Source organism: Catharus ustulatus, chromosome 31, assembly GCF_009819885.2.
Source record: "Catharus ustulatus isolate bCatUst1 chromosome 31, bCatUst1.pri.v2, whole genome shotgun sequence".
NCBI lineage: Eukaryota > Metazoa > Chordata > Aves > Passeriformes > Turdidae > Catharus > Catharus ustulatus.
The window spans coordinates 2679625-2696606 of record NC_046251.1 but is presented as its reverse complement, the minus strand read 5'-3'; the positions used below and the strand labels follow the sequence as shown (position 1 = coordinate 2696606).

The window sequence follows — 16982 nt, the reverse complement described above, 5'->3', positions numbered from 1 at the left end:
CCCCCCAGGACACCCCGGGACACCCCCCAGTCCTTGGGCTCAGCCACACGACACAGGAACACCGAGCACCGCTCTCCATCACTTTATTGTGCGACGGAACCTCTGTCCTCCCAAAACACGACAGGGACACATCATCCCCCCAGGGCACAGCAGGGCGTGGTGAAGGATCCCAGAATTCAGCGATTTCCCTCCCCAGTTTTCCGTGGCTACTCCACCCCCACGGAGGGACACGAAGGTCTGGAGACCCCATCTGGGGTTTCAGGAATCAGTGGAGGAGCCAGAGCTGCAGCTCATCCTGGCACTGGAGCAGGATTCCAGCACCTGAGTGCCCCCAAATCCCACGCTGAGGGTCCCCTGGGTGTGGGGACCGTGGTGCTGCCGGGCTCAGCTCACAGCTCCCGGCTCCAGGCTCCCGTTGGCAGCTGCTCCCCGGGCCGGTGTGGACGAGGCTGTTTCCTCTGCCTGCTGCTCATCCCGGGGCCCTGGCTGGAACGGGAGGTGACTCTGCAGGGGACAGGACAGGGTGTTGGCAATGCTGGGACACAGCCTGGGACAGTGTTGCTCCCACACGAATTGGTCACTCCATGGGATGGGAGCACCAACAGACCGGGAGACATTTCCTCTGGGCTCCTGTTTGAAACCAACAGCTACAGCAAACTGGGGGTCTTCAGTCAGAGCCAAACTTGGCTTTCAGCCAAACCCCAAAACTTGGCTTTCATCCCAGGAGACATGACAGAAGAGTGGGGGACACCCCAGAGAAGCTCCAGGCTCCAGGCAGGATGACAGGAACAAATTTTGGTTATTCCAGTGAGAAGACTCAAGGAAGAAAGGAGAACTCCCAGCCTGGCAAACAACTTTCCTAAAAACCCCCAGCTGGGATAAAGAGGTTTCAACAGCAGGCAACCCTCCTGCCCAGACATCCCCAGTGCCCCAGACATTCATCCCCAGGACAAGGGTGGCACTGAGCCACCCACAGAGCCACCTCGGGGGCCAACCTCTGGCTGCCACCCCACCCTGGCACTCCTAATGCCATCCAGACCATGGGCACACCCAGCCTCTGGAGCAGCTGGGTGGGAGAGGAGCCCCCCGGGCCTGTCGGGAGGAAAGGGGGGGTTCCTGCTGGGAAAAGCCCATCCCGGAGCGGGGAGGGGACAGCCACACCCAGCCCTACCTGCGCAGGGCCCTCGGGCGCAGGGAGCAGCGGGGTGGAGGAGGAGGAGCTGCCCCTGTCCGGCTCCTCCAGCGCCAGGATGTCGATGGGAGCCTCGGCCATGTCCCGCAGGGACGGATCGAGGGTCACAGAAGGGTCAAAGAGCAGAGGGGATGGGGGGCACTGCATCCCATCACCCACCACGTCCAGGTCCTGGCAGGGAAAACAGCGGAGCGGCGCATCAGGAGGGGTCTGAGACTCCGATCCTCTGAAGCAGGAGGGAAGGGAGGAGGAGGAGGAGTGGGCACCATGCCAGTGGGGCCCCCAGCCAGCAGCCAAAATCCCCTCCTCCTTTCTCCTGGAATGCCATGATCCCAGCTGGCACTGCTGGGGACAAGGTGTGGGACACAGCACCTGGAGCCCAGCGTGACGTGTGGTCCCCAAAGTGTCCCTGCAGCACCTGGAACGGCTTGGAGAGCATCCAGGGTCCTTCTGGGGACCCCCAAAGCAATCCCTGCTCTCCAGGATGTCACACACATTCCTGAGGACCCCCAAAGCAATCCCTGCTCTCCAGGATGTCACATTTCAGGGAACCCCCAAAGCAATCCCTGCTCTAGGGGATGTCACACACATTCCTGGGGACCCCCAAATCATTCCCTGCTCTCCAGGATGTCACACACATTCCTGGGGACCCCCAAAGCAATCCCTGCTCTAGGGGATGTCACACACATTCCAGAGGACCCCCAAAGCAATCCCTGCTCTCCTGGATGTCACACACATTCCTGGGGACCCCCAAATCATTCCCTGCTCTCCTGGATGTCACACACATTCCAGAGGACCCCCAAAGCAATCCCCGATCTCCTGGATGTCACACACATTCCTGGGGACCCCCAAAGCAATCCCTGCTCTCCTGGATGTCACACACATTCCTGGGAACCCCCAAAGCAATCCCTGCTCTCCTGGATGTCACACACATTCCTGGGGACCCCCAAAGCAATCCCTGCTCTCCTGGATGTCACACACATTCCAGAGGACACCTGGAACATCCCCACCCTCCCCTAGGATGTCACACCTCCTTGGCTTGCCCTGACACCACAGATGGGGGTGGACAGGCTCTGAGGACTCCTCCATCTGCCCTCCCTGAGGAGAGGCTGGGATTCAGGAGAGGCTGGGATTTGTTTTGGCTCCAGAGGGGGTTTGACACGAGGGCGAGATTCCTGTGACTCACGAGTGGCACCTCCCCAGCCTGGCACCATGTGAGACACAACACAGATGCCCCCCCAGCAGCTTCCACGAATCTGCAGCGCTGCAGAGGGAGCTCAAAACTCTCCCAAAGGACAGGAAGATGGAAAACAGTCCTGTTTCTCCTTTCTAACCCAAAAAATCCACCTCCTGTTTGCACAAAAAGCAGCTGGGATCTGATGTGAGCCCCCCCCCTAGCCTGACCCTGCAATCCCTCCTCCATCCCCAAACTCCACAGCACATCCAAGGTTTGTCTCCAACACCAGTGCTCAGCAATCTGAGGAAGAACCAAACACTGAGGGGACACCTTGCTCACAGGAGCAGCTCCCATGGATCCTGGGGCTTTGCTTTTGGCTCTCAAGTGTGTTGGCTGAAATGCAGGATGATGCCACAATAATCTGGGGATTAAAAGCATTGTGTTTTCCTCATGCAAGAGAAAATGGGGATGTAGGGGGAAAATCCTCTTTTGAAGAGGCCCCTAAAGGGATTTCAGTGAGCACAGCCATCCCAAAGGAGCAGCCACCAGCCCTGCAATAGCTCCCAAACCTTCTGCATTCCTGCATTTGCACAGAATCCCAGGATGCTTTGGATTGGGAGGGCATGTAAAGCTCATCCAGTTCCACCTTTGCTATGGGCAGGGACACCTTCCATTGTCCCAGGCTGCTCCAAGCCCTGTCCAGCCTGGCCTTGGACACTTCCAGGGATCCAGAGGCAGCCACAGCTTCTCTGGGCACCCTGTGCCAGGGCCTGCCCACCCTCACAGAAATTCCTTCCCAATATCCCATCTAACCCTGCCATTCCCCCTTGTCCTGGCACTCCACCCTTCATCCCAAGCTCCTCTCCAGCTCTCTCCAGGCTCTGGAAGGGGCTCTAAGGTCTCCCTGCATCCTTCTCCTCTCCAGCCTGGACACCCCCATCTCTCCCAGCCTGACTCCAGAGCTGTTCCAGCCCTTGGAGCATCTCCTTTGTCCTTGCTCCAGCAGCTCTTCCTGTGCTGAGGATCCCAGACCTGGATGCAGCATTCCAGGAGGGCTTTCAGGTGGGCAGAAGAGCAGCTTTTCCCACTTACATCACTGAATTCCAGGGGTAAACTCTCCGTGGGCTGGAGCTCGGCTGCGCTCAGGTACAGATCCGTGGGAGCAGCTCCCAGCTCCTGGGGGACAGCCAGGACCTGCTCTGGGACGTACATCTGGGGGGGCAGGCGGAGGTGCAGGGGGCAGCAGGGCTCCTCAGACAGGCTCACAGGCACAGGCTTGTTGCAGGGAACTTCCTCTGAGCCCTGGCACGGTTTGAAAAGTGTCTGGTTTGTATCCTGGCAGATATCTGGGGAGAGGAGGTCAAGGAAAGCAGCAGAGGTAGAGCCAGAGATACATCCAGAGGGATGAAATGCTCCCAATTTCCCCACAAATGGTGTTAAACCCACCCTCATTTCTCCCAGATCAGGAATCCAGAGCTGCACCCCAACTGCCCAGGGATGTGGGTGACATAATTTCCATGATGGAAAAGTGGGACAACAGCCACAGTCCCCCGTGTGGGGGCTGGGAGATGTGGCTGGATCCCTGGAAACCACTCACAGATACTCAGCTGGATGTCACAAAAGCACAGGATTAACTTTTGTTTGCAGACATCCATGGAAAATGATCAGCTGCAGCCCCACAGGCAGGGAGATCCCAGCACACACAATGACTTTTCCACAGCCAGGAGTTTAGTTATGGTATTTCTATCTTCCCACTGCATTTTCCTTCCCAGTGGAAAACCTGTTCCTGCCAGAGGTGTAAATGGGATTTCCTGCCTTTAATCCCAAACAGAAACTCTGCTTCAATTGCATCACACTTGCAGAGTGATCCAGAAGCAGAGAAGCTACAGATGAAAACCCAGCCTGCTCTGAACCCATCACCTTCCAAGCCTTTCCTTCTCTTCCCACTCCTTCCTCTTCCCACACCCATTCTCTTCTTCCAAGCTCCATTCTGATCCCATCCTCCTCTGCCAACCCCTTCCTCCTCTTCCAACTCCACCCTCTTCTGACTCCATTCTCCTCTTTTAATGTCTTTCTCTTCTTCCCACCCCTTCTTCTTTTTCAACCCTCATTCACTTTTTCCAACTTCTTCTTCCAACCCCTTCCTCCTGCTTTTCCTCTTTCTGATTCCCCATCCTTTTCTCCCAACCCCTTCCTCCTCTTCCATCCCTTTCCAACCAGGATCATCCCAACTGCAATTTCCTCACACACACCAGTGTGGGGGTGGGGAAATCCCAAACCCACATAAAACTGGGAAAAGTTTAAGCCAGTTTCTGAAGCTGTCTAGGTCTGAGATTCACTCTCCCCTCCTCTCCTCCCTACTCCAAGAATTCCTCAGGAATCCACCTCCCAGCAGATCATGGGGAGCATAATCCAGGCTGGCAGCAGTGTCAGAGCCCAGCCCAAGAGAGAAGGACCTGGGACACACAAAGGAAGATGTGGTGAGGGAACAGGGGGTGGGGAAGGCAGATTTTCATCTCCTGGAGCAACTCCCAGCTCCAGCACCGACTTCAAGCACAGATTGCCAAGAGGACAAAAATCCCAGGCTCCATCTGGAGCCTCCCAGCCTTTCCCCATCCCTTTAGTGCCCTGTCACAAACAATCCAGCTCCTGGAAGCAAACAGAGCCCAAGAGCCTCCCAAAAAGCCGCAGATGTTATCAGATGTTATCAGCTGCCCGAGGAAAAGCTTGTTTGTGTCAGTGAGAGTCAGCTGAGAGCTCCCAGCTCTTCCCCTCCCTCCCGGGAGCGCCAGCTGCCAACAGCAGCTCCTCCGGCTGTTTTATGGGATTTCTCCTGTCTTTATTTTGAGGTCTGTGGTGGTTAGAGAGAAACAAAGGCAGCTTCCAGCTCCTGCTCCCTGCACAGGGCTGGGGGAGTCTGAGAACTCCAGGGATAAAGCAAACCCAGTGGCTCTCAAAAATCCAGAATCTTCAAGGAAATCTGAGAGCTCCTCAAGACCCAAGAGTTCCCAAAAACCAGCGAGCTCTGCAGACCCAGGAACCCACAAACCCAGAAACTCTGATAAATCCAAGAGCTCCCACAAATCCAAGATCTCCCACAGATCCAGAAGCTCCTCCTCACCCAGCCCTGGGAGCCAGCACCAGAACTTGTCCTGATTCACCCCACTGCTCCCTCCTGCAGCTCCAGCTTGATCCAAACCTGGACACACCCACCCACTCCCACAAAAATGGATCACATGCACCCAGAGCAATGCTGGGGTCATGGACCCCATACTGGGGGTTATTTCTGAGATGGGGGATCCTTGATCCCGTATTGGGGGTCATTCCTGAGCTGGGAGATCCTTGATCCCATATTGGGGGTCGTTCCTGAGCTGGGGGATCCTTGATCCCATACTGGGGGTCACTCCTGAGCTGGGGGATCCTTGATCCCATACTGGGGGTCACTCCTGAGCTGGGGGATCCCTGATCCCGTATCAGGGGTCATTCCTGAGCTGGGGAATCCTTGATCCCATATCAGGGGTCACTCCTGAGCTGGGGGATCCCAGTGGAACTTTCAGTGCTGGCTTTCCAATAGCTGAGGTTGATTTGGGAAGTGGAACTGGCTGTTCACAGACACAAGAACCTTTTGAAGGGTCACAGAGACTGAACTGGGCCATAGCAGCTCCAAACAGGCTCAGAATTACCTTCCCAAAATCCCCAAGGCCATGTTCCAGTGTGTGTGTCCTCAGCTGGGGGCAGGCTTTGCTCCCAGGGAATGAGGGACAGGGCAAGAGGAAAGAGCCTCAAGCACTGTCAGGGGAGGTTCAGGAATTTCTGAAATCATCAGGAGGAATTTCTTCCATGGAAAGGGTGGTCTGACACTGGAAGGGCTGCTCAGGGAGGTGGTGGAATCCCTGTCCCTGGAGGGGATTCAGGTACATCCCTCACAGCTCAGGCCTTTCCAAGTACATTGCCCACCCAGTTTGGATGCTCTGGACCCAGGAGGCCACAGCAGGACCAGCCCTGAGCCCAGCCCTTTGTTGCTCCCACACGAATTGGCAGTTCCACAGGATGGGAGCACCAACAGACTGGGAGACGTTTCCTCTGGGCTCCTGTTTGAAACCAACAGCTACAGCAAACTGATGGCCTTGATTCAGGGCCAGAGAGGGAAAAGGGAGGCACAGCCACGAGGCAAACTGCTGGAAAATGCTGAGAAGAGAGTCAGGATTAAAGGATACGTGTGAGGCAGTGCCGGGTCATCGGGAGGGACGGGTTGGAGCATCGCACATCATCGACAAAGGCCAAGCAGCGCTGGCTGGAGCGGGTGGTGTGTGCCTGAAATCACACAATGGTTTGGGTTGGGACAGACCTTACACCTCCTTCAGCTCCTGTTCCCATGGGTAAGGACACCTTCCACTATCCCAGGTTGCTCTAAGCCACATCTGACCAAGCCTTGGGTGCTTCCAGGGATGGAGCTGCCACAGCTTCTCTGGGCACTCTGTGCCAGCACCTCGCAGGGAGGAATTTGTTCTCAATATCCCACCTAAACCTCTCATCTCTTTGTTTAAAACCACTCCCTCATGTCCTGCCACTGCCTATTTAAAACTCTCTCTTTGCATTAAGGCTCCTTTAGGCACTGGAATGGATTCACTCAGACCCAGGAGCTCCCAAAACCCTGAGAGCCTTGACAAACCCATTTGCTTCCACAACTCATGAGCTCCTACAGACCCAGGAGCTCCCAAAAATCCTCAAGCCTCCAAATACCCTGAGCCCCCTTTTCTCCAGGCTGAGCTTGCCAGCTCCCTCATCCCCTCAGGAATTTTCCAGACCCTTCTTGTGCTGCAGTCCCTTCCCTTCTCTGGACTTGACCCTCGATGTTTTTGTTGCTGTGAGGAGCCCAAAACTGACTCCAGCACTCAAGGCGTGGACACAAAGAGCTCCAACAAACCCCAACAAAGCAGGAGGGTGGCTGTCCTTGCAGGAAGAGTCAATCAGCATGGGCTTGGGGTCACTCCCAGAAAGACACAAGAGGAGAGACCCATCCAGGGGGTGCCCACGGACCTGCTGGGCCGCGCCGTCGGTGGCCAGGACCCGGCGCTCGCGGAGCTGCCGGTGCAGCAGAGCCTCCACCCCGTAGCGCTGCCGGTAACGCCGGAGGCACTTGAGCCTCTTCAGGTTCTCCCTCTCCTTGGCCATCAGCCCCTCTGGCCCTGTGAGGAGGCTGCTCCCTGCAGGAATAAAGGAAGAGTCAAGAATCTCCAACTACCTGCTTGTTTTTTTGGCATCAAGATCAGCTGTTGAGGGTTTTGAGGGCTCCATCCACAGGATCAACAGAAGAGCAGCTTTGGGTGACGCCTGGTGGTGCAGGTTCCATCCCAAAATTTATCCTGACCTCTCCAGGAATGCTTGGGCCCACAGAGTATTTTTAAAAGCTCCTTTAAAAATAATTCAGCCACTCCCATGCATTGTGATTTCGGCAGCAGAATAGAAACTTGTCAAATTCCAGGTCACTCCTGTGCGAGTTCTGGAAGCTTCCCGCCAGCATTCCTGGTGTAATTACAGGGCAGCGCTCAGGATCTGCTTTTCTCTGACTCGTTTGCTAAAAAGAGTTCTGCAAAATTGGTATGTACCAAACTCCTGGTTATTTTTACTTGAGCCTGAGCTGAATTATGGCGTTTTCCAGGATGAGCTATTAAAGGATGGTGCTGGAAAAAGAGTCCTTTCCTCTGCAATACTTGGGGATCAGTTACACAACTCGGTTTTGCCTCTGTTGAACTGGGAATTCCTGCTTCCAAGAGCATATTCTGCACAGGGAGAATGCCAGCAGAGGCAGAGAGAAAGCTGCATCCCTGCTAAGGAGGGATACACCAGTACAGCAGCACTGGTGTTACTGGAACCAACTCCTGTCCACACCAAGGGCCTTATGAACGAATATTTTTTGTTCGTAAAAGGAAAAAACAGGAAATCCCAGTACAAAATAAGCACTTTTGTCTCAGAATTAACATTATAGCTCATTTCCTGCCAGCGCTGCAAACTCTGAAGAGCAAAGAAAGGCACAAGCTTTGTGACTGCAGTGATATGGATCTCTGGGCACAGGACCAGCACAGAATCATGGAATCACTCAGGTTGGGAGAGCTCTCCAGGATCAGAGTCCAACCTGTGACTGATCCCTGCCTTGTCAACCACACCAGAGCACTGAGTGCAATGTCCAGCTGTTCCTTGATCACCTCTGGGAGCAGGGATTCTACCACCTCCCCGGGCAGTTCCAATGCTTGAACACCTTTTCCATACAGAAATCCTCTTGATGCCCAACCCAAACCTCCCCTGGCACAGTTTGAGGTAATTTCCTCTGTCTCATGGTTCCTGGGAGCAGAGCCTGACCCCCACCTGGCTGCACCCTCCTTCAGAGAGTGAGATGGTCCCACCTGAGCTCCTTTTTCTCCAGGTTCAGCCCCTCCCCAGCTCCCTCAGTTCTCCAGACCCTTCTCCTTGTGCTCCAGCCCCTCAAAAAAACACCTGCTCTGAGTGTGGAACCCTCTGAAATCTGCCTCTAGAAAGGCCCAAACTCCCAATTTTTAGCAGCTTTACGTGCATGCCCTCAGCCAGGAGGTCTGGGCTCACCGATGGCCTCGTGCTCTCCCTTCCTGCTGTGCAGGAACCGGCGCTTCTTCTCCTTCAGCAGGTGCTGCAGCCGCTTGAACTGGTCAATGTAGAGGGACTGGAGCCGGATCAGCTTCTCCCTCATGATCAGAGCCACCTCCTCGGCTGTGTACACACCAGCATGCCTGCAAACCCCAGCAACAGGGGCTGTCTGGGAGGGTCCTTGGAGACTGAGCCCCACAAAGAGTCTGGGGGCTCCTCAGGGTTGATCCCTGAAGGGTCAGGGGATGCCATGGGTTTGTTCTGCTGAAGAGTCGGGGGATGAAGCCCCAGAGGGTGTGGGGATCCCTGAGAGCTGTTCTCCAAAAGGGTGTGGGGGTGTCTCAAACCTGATTCCCCTCAGGGTGTGGAGATCCCTCATGGCTGAACCCCCAAAAGTGTGGGGATCCCTCAGGGCTGATCCCCTAAAGCTGTGGGGATCCCTGAGGGCTGTTCTCCAAAAGGGTGTGGGGATCCCTCAAGGTTGATCTCCCTCATGGTGTGGGGATCCCTCAGGGCTGTTCTCCAAAGGGGTGTGGGGTGTCTCTCAAGGCTGAACCCCCAAAGGTGTGGGGATCCCTCATGGTTGATCCCCTAAAGGTGTGGGAATCCCTGAGGGTTGATCCTCCTCAGGGTGTGGGGATCCCTCAGGGTTGATTCCCCTCAGGGTGGGGGGATCCCTAAAGGTTGATCTCCCTCAGGGTGTGGGGATCCCTCTCAGGGTGGGGGGGATCCCTGAGAGCTGATCCCCCAAAGGTGTGGGGATCCCTCAGGGCTGTTCTCCAAAAGGGTGTGGGGGGTCTCTCAAGGCTGAACCCCCAAAGGTGTGGGGATCCCTGAGGGCTGATTCCCCTCAGGGTGTGGGGATCCCCCTCAAGGTGTGGGGATCCCTCTCAGGGTGTGGGGATCTCTCAAGGTTGATCCCCTAAAGAAGTGGGGATCCCTGAGGGCTGATCCCCCTCAGGGTGTGAGGATCTCTTAAGGTTGATCTCCCTCAGGGTGTGGAGATCCCTCATGGCTGATCCCCCAAAGGTGTGGGGATCCCTCAGGGCTGTTCTCCAAAATGATGTGGGGGGGTCTCTCAGGGCTGATCCCCCTCAGGGTGGGGGGATCTCTCAGCACTGATCCCTCTCAGGGTGCAGGGGGTCCCCTGGGGCTGTTGTCCCAAAGGGTGTGGGGGTCTCTCAGGATTCTTCTTTCAAAGCATTTGGGCTGAGCCTCCAAAGGATCTGGGAGACCCTCAAGGCTTGATTCTCTGAATCTGTGAGGGTCTCTCAGGATTATTGTTATGTGGGGGTCCCTCTGGGCTGTTCCCCCCACAAACAACACTGATGTGACTGGGAACATTGTGGGTAACACCATCAACAAGTGATGAGCTGAAATACTCAATTTCAGGCTTTTTTTAAGAGTTGGGATCACCCAAACATGCTGCCAAGGGAGCCACTCCACTCTGGAAGACGATGAGCAGCAAGTGCTTCCCAGAAAACCCCAGCTCCAGGACCTGAGAGTATCCACAGCCAACAAACACATGGGCACAAATCCATGAAAAACCATCATGTTTTTAACACTATCACTGTCCCCTGGAGCCACAGTGGGCCCAGAACATGGAACATGTGTGTAGCAGGCAGCAGCCACCCTGGAATCCCAGAATCCCAGAGGCTGGAAAAGCTCTCCAGGATTGAGTCCAACCTGTGACTGATCCCCATCAGAGCCCTGAGTGCCACATCCAGTCATTCCTTGGATACCTCCAAGGATGGGGACTCCACCACTTTCCAGGGCAATTCCAATGCCTGACAACTCTTTCCAGAAAGGAATTCCTCCTGATGTCCAATCTGAACCTCCCCTGGCACAGACTGAGGCCGTTTCTTCTTGTCCTGTCCTTTGTTTCCAGGGAACAGAGCCTGACCCCCCACCTGGCTGCATCCCCCTGTCAGGGAGTTGTGAAAAGCCAGAAGGTTTCCCCCTGAGCCTTTTTTCTATCCCAGAAGATAAGATGGATTTAACTCCCCAACCTACTTGAGGGGATCCTCCTGGTCGCTGTCGATGCTGTCAGCTTCGCTGTCGGGGTCCCCACGCCACGTCTGATCCACGGTCACAGGGTCCTGCTCGCAGTCACTCCAGCTGTCCTCGTCTGCAGAACACAGCACAGGAGTCACAGACACTGTCCCACATCCCAGCATGACCAGGGACACCCTGGAGCTCACCCCAGGGAGCTGAGCCAGCTCTGCCTCACACCAAGGGGGAATTCTCCACCCCAAAATTCTGAGTGAGGGACATGGAGCAGTGAACAACAGGAAAACTCCCAGTTTGGAACAGGCAGAACACACAGGGAATGATGCTTCAGCCCTTCCAGGAACCACCAGGAATTACAGTGGTGCTATTTAGCAGCCCTACCAACATTTCCACGTTAAACCTGCAGGATTTCTCTGCAGTTGGATTTCTCTGCAGTGAGACACACCAGGCTTGATAAAATCCCAGTGTTTACTCCCAGGCTATGGGACCTTTCTCCCACTGGACTGAAAAAGGGATATTGCTGGCTTTCCCCCACAGGAACACAGCAGCCTGGCACTGCTTTTGGGTTTGATAGCTTGGAGTGGCTGCCTAGAACAGAGGCCAGACAAGGTTAAGAGAATAAAGTGGGTATTTACTAAAGGCCTTCAACAGATACACCTTGGGCAGTCAGTACCCTCCTAGAGTCTACACCCAACATGGATGAGGGTCACAGGATTTTCAGAGAGGTATGAGTTTGGTCTATTTACATATCAGGGGTTAATCCTCCAATTAGTTTCAGGTAATGAAGTCATATTCCTCCACTTTACTTCCCCCCCAATTCACTTTTGTTTGGGCTTTTCAGGGCCTGAGGCTGTGGATGTCCTTAAGTTTCAGGCCTGGAGGAATTGCTTTGTCTGACCAAAACACAAAGACAGCTAACTAACACTCCATATGGAGTTGAGAGTTCTGCATTAATGCAGTACACGATTTTAAAATATAAAAGCTAAAATCCCAGTGAATGCATCAGGTTCAGTCCTTACCCAGGATGCAGATGGCCATGCACTAATGGATTTGAAGGATCTGAAAACATAAAAGCTAAAATCCTACACCATGAGGTTTAGTCCTTACCCAGGATGCGGCTGGCCTCGCTCCTGGTGCTCTCAGTGCTCTGGGAGCCCAGCTCTGCCCGGGCATAGGAGCTCAGCTGGCACAGGAGGGTCTCACCCACGGGGCCGGGGTTGGATTTCTTCACCTGAGCCTGGAGCGCCAGCGCGTTCCGCCGGGCGTGTTCCGCACAGAACGAGGTGCTGCAGGACAAACCATGGTTCAATACAACCCTCAGCCAGGCAAGGAATCATGGAATACAGCAATTTCATGATTATAAGCCACAAGTGTCTTGGGTTACAATACAGGGTGTGATAAAAGGTGTCTGTTCCATCACCATCTGTTGAGGGTGGGGCAGTGATCCTGATCTCTGTGGGAGATATTCTGTTAATGGGCATCCATTGAAACCAGGTGGGGCAGCGTTCTTTATCTCATGGGATATCTCCTGTTAATGGCCATGGTTTATAAACCAGCTGGGGCAGTGTTCTTTATCTCATGGGATATCTCCTGTTCATGGCCATGTTTTATAAACCAGCTGGGGCAGTGTTCTTTATCTTTTCACAACCCATCCTTCCTCCAGGAGTAATTTTCTGCCAATGGCCATTGAGTCCCACTGTGGGACTGATAAAATTACTGCATCCCATTGGGAGTTGCTCCAGCCAGGGGGAAGAGCCCAACATTTCTTACCAAGATAAAAACAGAGGGTTTGGGACACTAAGGGAGCCCCTTTCTCCACTGGACTTCAGAGGGAAACGGGATTCCTCCACATCACCACTGGAGCTCCAGAGGGAAACTGCACCTTGTACAGGAGCACTGCTCCAGCTGAGCCACATCTGTCACTGCAGGAGGATGCAGCCACCATGGGATGGGACTGCTGCCAGCACCCTGCCTGACGGGTGTCAGGCTGTACTCTGACTGTGTCAGGGTTTGGAGTTTGTTCTTTGTAGTGCTGTATTTCTATTTTAATTTCCCTAGTAAAGAACTGTTATTCCTAATTCCCATATCTTTGCCAGAGAGCCCCTTGATTTCAAAATTCTAATAATTTGGAGGGAGGGGGTTTACATTCTCCATTTCAAAGAGAAGCTCCTGCCTTTCTCAGCAGACACCTGTCCTCCAAACTAAAACAGCAACTTTTCATTCTTTGTCCATATATAAGCCACACCTGATTATAAGCCACACTTTGGGTTCGGACCAAAATTTTCGTCAAAATGGTGCGGCTTATAATCGTGAAATTACTGTAATTTGGGGAGGAACAACCTAAAAGCTGATGTGAGCACCTCCCCAAGCCTGACCCTGCTTGCTGTCCCAGCTCCTGCAGTCCTGGGGGTAGCCAGGCTGAAAGGACAGATAGCGCAGGAGGGAATCTTTGCCAGAAACTGCAGCTGTGCTGATTACCAAGGAGTGGAAGCATCTGTGTCTGCCCAATCAGTCTGGGGAATATAAAAGAGTGGCCACAGTTACAGGCAGTTGCAGTTTGAATTGGAGATAAGACTCAAGAGTCTGCTGGAGTAAGAGAAGGAGGTGGCTGTGCTGTGAGCAGGTGAGGGACACGTGGGTGTGTGAGGGACAGTCAGGGTAAGGTGGCCAGGAAAGGAACAGCTTGGGGTCAGCCAGTCATGCAGAGTGCAAGAAGGAGTCAGTGCTGTGTGGAACTGCCTGTAAGAAAAGGGATCAGTGCTGTGTGAAGCTGCCTATGAGAAAAGGAGTCAGAGTCTGAGAGAGGTCTATGAAAGGAGGAGTGAGAGTTGTGAGGAAAAGAAGTTAAGAGAGGAAGGCACATAGGGTTTGCCACTAAACGACTGGTGGTGATACCAACTGTGTCCATCTGGACAGAATAACTGCAACACAATCCCTCCTCTATCACCAAACCCCAAGGTTTGTCTCCAACACCAGTGCTCAGCAATCTGAGGAAGAACCAAACACTGAGAGGACACCTCGCTCACAGGAGCAGCTCCCATAGATCCTGGGGCTTTGCTTTTGCCTCAGTGCATTCCTGAGGCTCTCAAGTGTGTTTGCTGAAATGCAGGATGATGCCACAATAATCTGGGGATTAAAAGCATTGTGTTTTCCTCATGCCAGAGAAAATGGGGATGTGGGGGGAAAATCCTCTTTTGAAGAGGCCCCTAAAGGGATTTCAGTGAGCACAGCCATCCCAAAGGAGCAGCCACCAGCCCTGCAATAGCTCCCAAACCTTCTGCATTCCTGCATTTGCACAGAATCCCAGGATGCTTTGGATTGAGAGGGCATGTAAAGCTCATCCAGTTCCACCCTTGTTATGGGTAGGGACACCTTCCACTGTCCCAGGCTGCTCCAAGCCCGGTCCAGCCTGGCCTTGGACACTTCCAGTGTTGGGACAGCCCCAGATTCTCTGGGAAATTCATTCCAGAGCCTCCCCAGCCTCACAGGGAGAAATTTACTCCCTGTGATACCCTGCCTCTGGCAGTGGGAGCCATTCCCTCCTTGTCCTGGCACTCCACCCTTTGTAAACAGTGTCTCCATCTTTCCTTCAGGCACTTTATGGTCACAATTAGGTCACCTCTGAGCTTCTCTTCTCCAGAACAATCCAAACTCTCTCAGCCTTTCCTTCTAGCAGAGCTGCTCCATCCCTTTGCTCATCTTGGTGTCTCTCTGGAATCACTCCAACTGCTCCTTGTTTTTCCTGTGCTGGGAGCAGGGCTGGAGGCAGCTCTGGATGCAGGGTTTCACCTGAGCAGGGCAGAAGGGCAGGGAACAACCCCTGGCACCTGGAATCTCTGACAGGGAGCTGGCTGCAAGTCCAGCCTGGGAATGCTGAGAGCCCACCCACCACTCTAGGCACCAGCAGCAGGGAGTACAAAGAGCTTTCAGCTAAAGCCAGTGAGGTGGGTAAGTTTTTGAGCTCTTCTGATTTCAAACATTCTCACTGGACTCTGCCTTCCCCACATTTTATGGCACAGGGACCAGAGTGGAGACAACCACTATCTGCATCCCAGTAAATCTCTGAAAGCAATGCTCCTTTGAGGAATCTGTGCTCTGTCATCCATAACAGTTCCAACCCTTTCACTCAAGCATTTTAAAGGCCTAAGGGAAGCAGCAGCACAACCAGGTCAAAGCTCCAAAAGGATCTGAGTGGTTGCTCTGGGGATTATGCACTGGCAGTGGGATGTGCTGGGATGAGGGAAGGACAGCACACACAGATGCAGTGTGGGGCCTGGAGCAATGCAGCCACCTTCTGCTGGGCCAGGGCACAACCCACAGTCCCAAAATAACTCCATGGAGTCCTTCTCCAGCTTAAAAACACTTTGGAAAGAGGGAGATACTTCTCAGAGGTAACCCAAATCAAACAGCTGAAAGAGAAGAGTTGTGGAATATCCTGAAAGGGACCTGCAAAGGATCACCAAGTCCAACTCCAGGTCTTAAACAGGACATCCCAAAATCCCACCATGTTCCTGGGTGCATTATCCAAACACTGCTTGGGCTCTGGCAGGGTTGCCAATGTGACCACTTCCCTGAGGAGCTGTTCAAGTGCTCAGCTGGGGGAAGAACCTTTTCCCAAAATCCAATATAAATCTCCCCTGACACAGCTCCAGCTCTTCCTTCAACAGGGAAGAAAAACAGAAAAACCACCCCCTGCCTGATTTAATTCCTTCGAGTTTGGAACTGGAAAGCCAGGAGGCAGAGCCACTCACCCATCCTTCTTCTCAGGTTTGGGAGCAGCGTTGGGACAACGCTTCCCGTTCTTTGTGGACACATAGCTGCACTGTTTGAAGGGAGCATTCCTGTCCTCGAGGATGTGCTTGATGCAGAATTCCTGCCCTTCCAGGCGGGGCTGGGAGCAGGGCCGGGGGGCGAAGGCGCAGGCCAGGGGCTCCTGCGGCCGTGGCACCGGGGTCAGGCGGCCTCGGCTGGTCGGCAACACGTGAATCCGGATCCTGTTCATGCCGATGCTGCAGGAGGGATGCCCAGCAAGGAAAGGGAACGGAATAAAACACTGATAAAGAATTTGAATAAAAGTCTGACCCCTTCAGCAGAAGATGAGGCTGCTCCTAAGGAGGTAATTCCCAATAACGTTGGAAGGAACTTTTACCCCTGCAGAAATCTGTGGAGGATCCTCTTCTCCCAGTGCCCATGGTTGCCTCTATCCCGACGTATCCCGGTGATTCATCCTGCCCTGCTACCGGCGTTTACCCCCGCCTCCATACCGGCGCATCCCCGTTGCCCATCCAGCCTCAACCACGGTTTATCCCGGTCTTTTCCGGTGCTCATGCCGGTTTACTCCCGCCCCTATCCCGGTTTCCAGCAGCGCGCATCCCGGTCCATGCCCGGCTCTATCCTGGTCCATCCCGGTCTGTCCCCGGTTCTATCCCGGTGCTCCCGGCCCGCGCACGTGCTCTGCCGCCGCGCTCCCGCGCATGCGCGCTCCCGCCGCCCCGGCGCCGCCATTTTGTCCGCGGGCGGCGGGCGTGAGGGGCACCCTTGAGCGGCGCTCAGGCAGCGCTACCAGAGGGCAGAGCGGGAGGAAACCCACCCCCGGGACGGTTCAGGACGGAGGAGCCCTGGAGAAGCACTCGGGGGCCGCGCTGAGGGGTAGATCGGGCCCCATTGCGAGCAGCAGGCGCCGCCGCCATCTTACCTCTCTGCCGCCGCGGCCTCCGCGCTGCCGCGCCGTGCACCCGCCCCGCCGTCTCATTGGCCCGCCCGCTGGCCAATCAGCAGCGAGCACGAGGGCGTTCCCGCACGGGATTGGCTGAGGTCGCCGTCATTCATGCAGGCAGCGAGTACGCCCCCCCCAAGGTCACGTGGGCGCACCGCGGCGGGAACGCGACACGTGGGCGCGGTGGGATCGGGGCGAATTCCCGGGCCGGGACACCGGGGACGTCCCGGGACAGACACTGGGGTGCGGGTTCCCGAGACGGGACA

At 54.7% G+C, this 16982-nt stretch overlaps 1 protein-coding gene and 2 non-coding genes across 5 annotated transcripts; all 3 read right to left on the bottom strand.

The window, feature by feature from the left end:
- Positions 1-66: 66 nt before the first annotated feature.
- On the bottom strand, positions 67-16736 carry KANSL2 (KAT8 regulatory NSL complex subunit 2). Of its 3 annotated transcripts, none has more exons than XM_033083197.1 (10): positions 16696-16736; positions 15752-16009; positions 12108-12286; positions 11004-11118; positions 8970-9133; positions 7410-7576; positions 6587-6683; positions 3462-3715; positions 1172-1363; positions 67-504 (listed from the first exon to the last, which is right to left on the bottom strand). In XM_033083197.1, the coding sequence occupies exons 2-10, from the start codon at positions 16000-16002 to the stop codon at positions 385-387; spliced, it is 1539 nt and encodes a 512-aa protein (XP_032939088.1). In that variant the 5' UTR covers positions 16003-16009; positions 16696-16736; the 3' UTR covers positions 67-384. The 3 variants fall into 3 exon arrangements, with proteins under 3 accessions (XP_032939088.1, XP_032939090.1, XP_032939089.1); XM_033083199.1 differs by lacking the exon at positions 16696-16736 and adding an exon at positions 16591-16682; XM_033083198.1 differs by lacking the exon at positions 16696-16736 and adding an exon at positions 16150-16386.
- LOC117009204 lies at positions 554-681 on the bottom strand. Its single transcript, XR_004420444.1, has one exon. It is a non-coding gene; the product is annotated as a small nucleolar RNA SNORA2/SNORA34 family (small nucleolar RNA).
- On the bottom strand, positions 6384-6511 carry LOC117009203. The gene has a single exon (XR_004420443.1). It is a non-coding gene; the product is annotated as a small nucleolar RNA SNORA2/SNORA34 family (small nucleolar RNA).
- Positions 16737-16982: the final 246 nt, after the last annotated feature.

Excerpts from the sequence above, each read along its gene's own strand:
- KANSL2 (XM_033083197.1), bottom strand. The coding sequence starts at position 16,002 with ATGAACAGGATCCGGATTCACGTGTTGCCGACCAGCCGAGGCCGCCTG. Across the intron at positions 11,119-12,107 it reads CGAGGCCAGCCGCATCCTGG|ACGAGGACAGCTGGAGTGAC; the intron begins GTAAGGACTAAA and ends TGTGTTCTGCAG. Across the intron at positions 9,134-11,003 it reads GACCAGGAGGATCCCCTCAA|GCATGCTGGTGTGTACACAG; the intron begins GTAGGTTGGGGA and ends TGGGGTTTGCAG.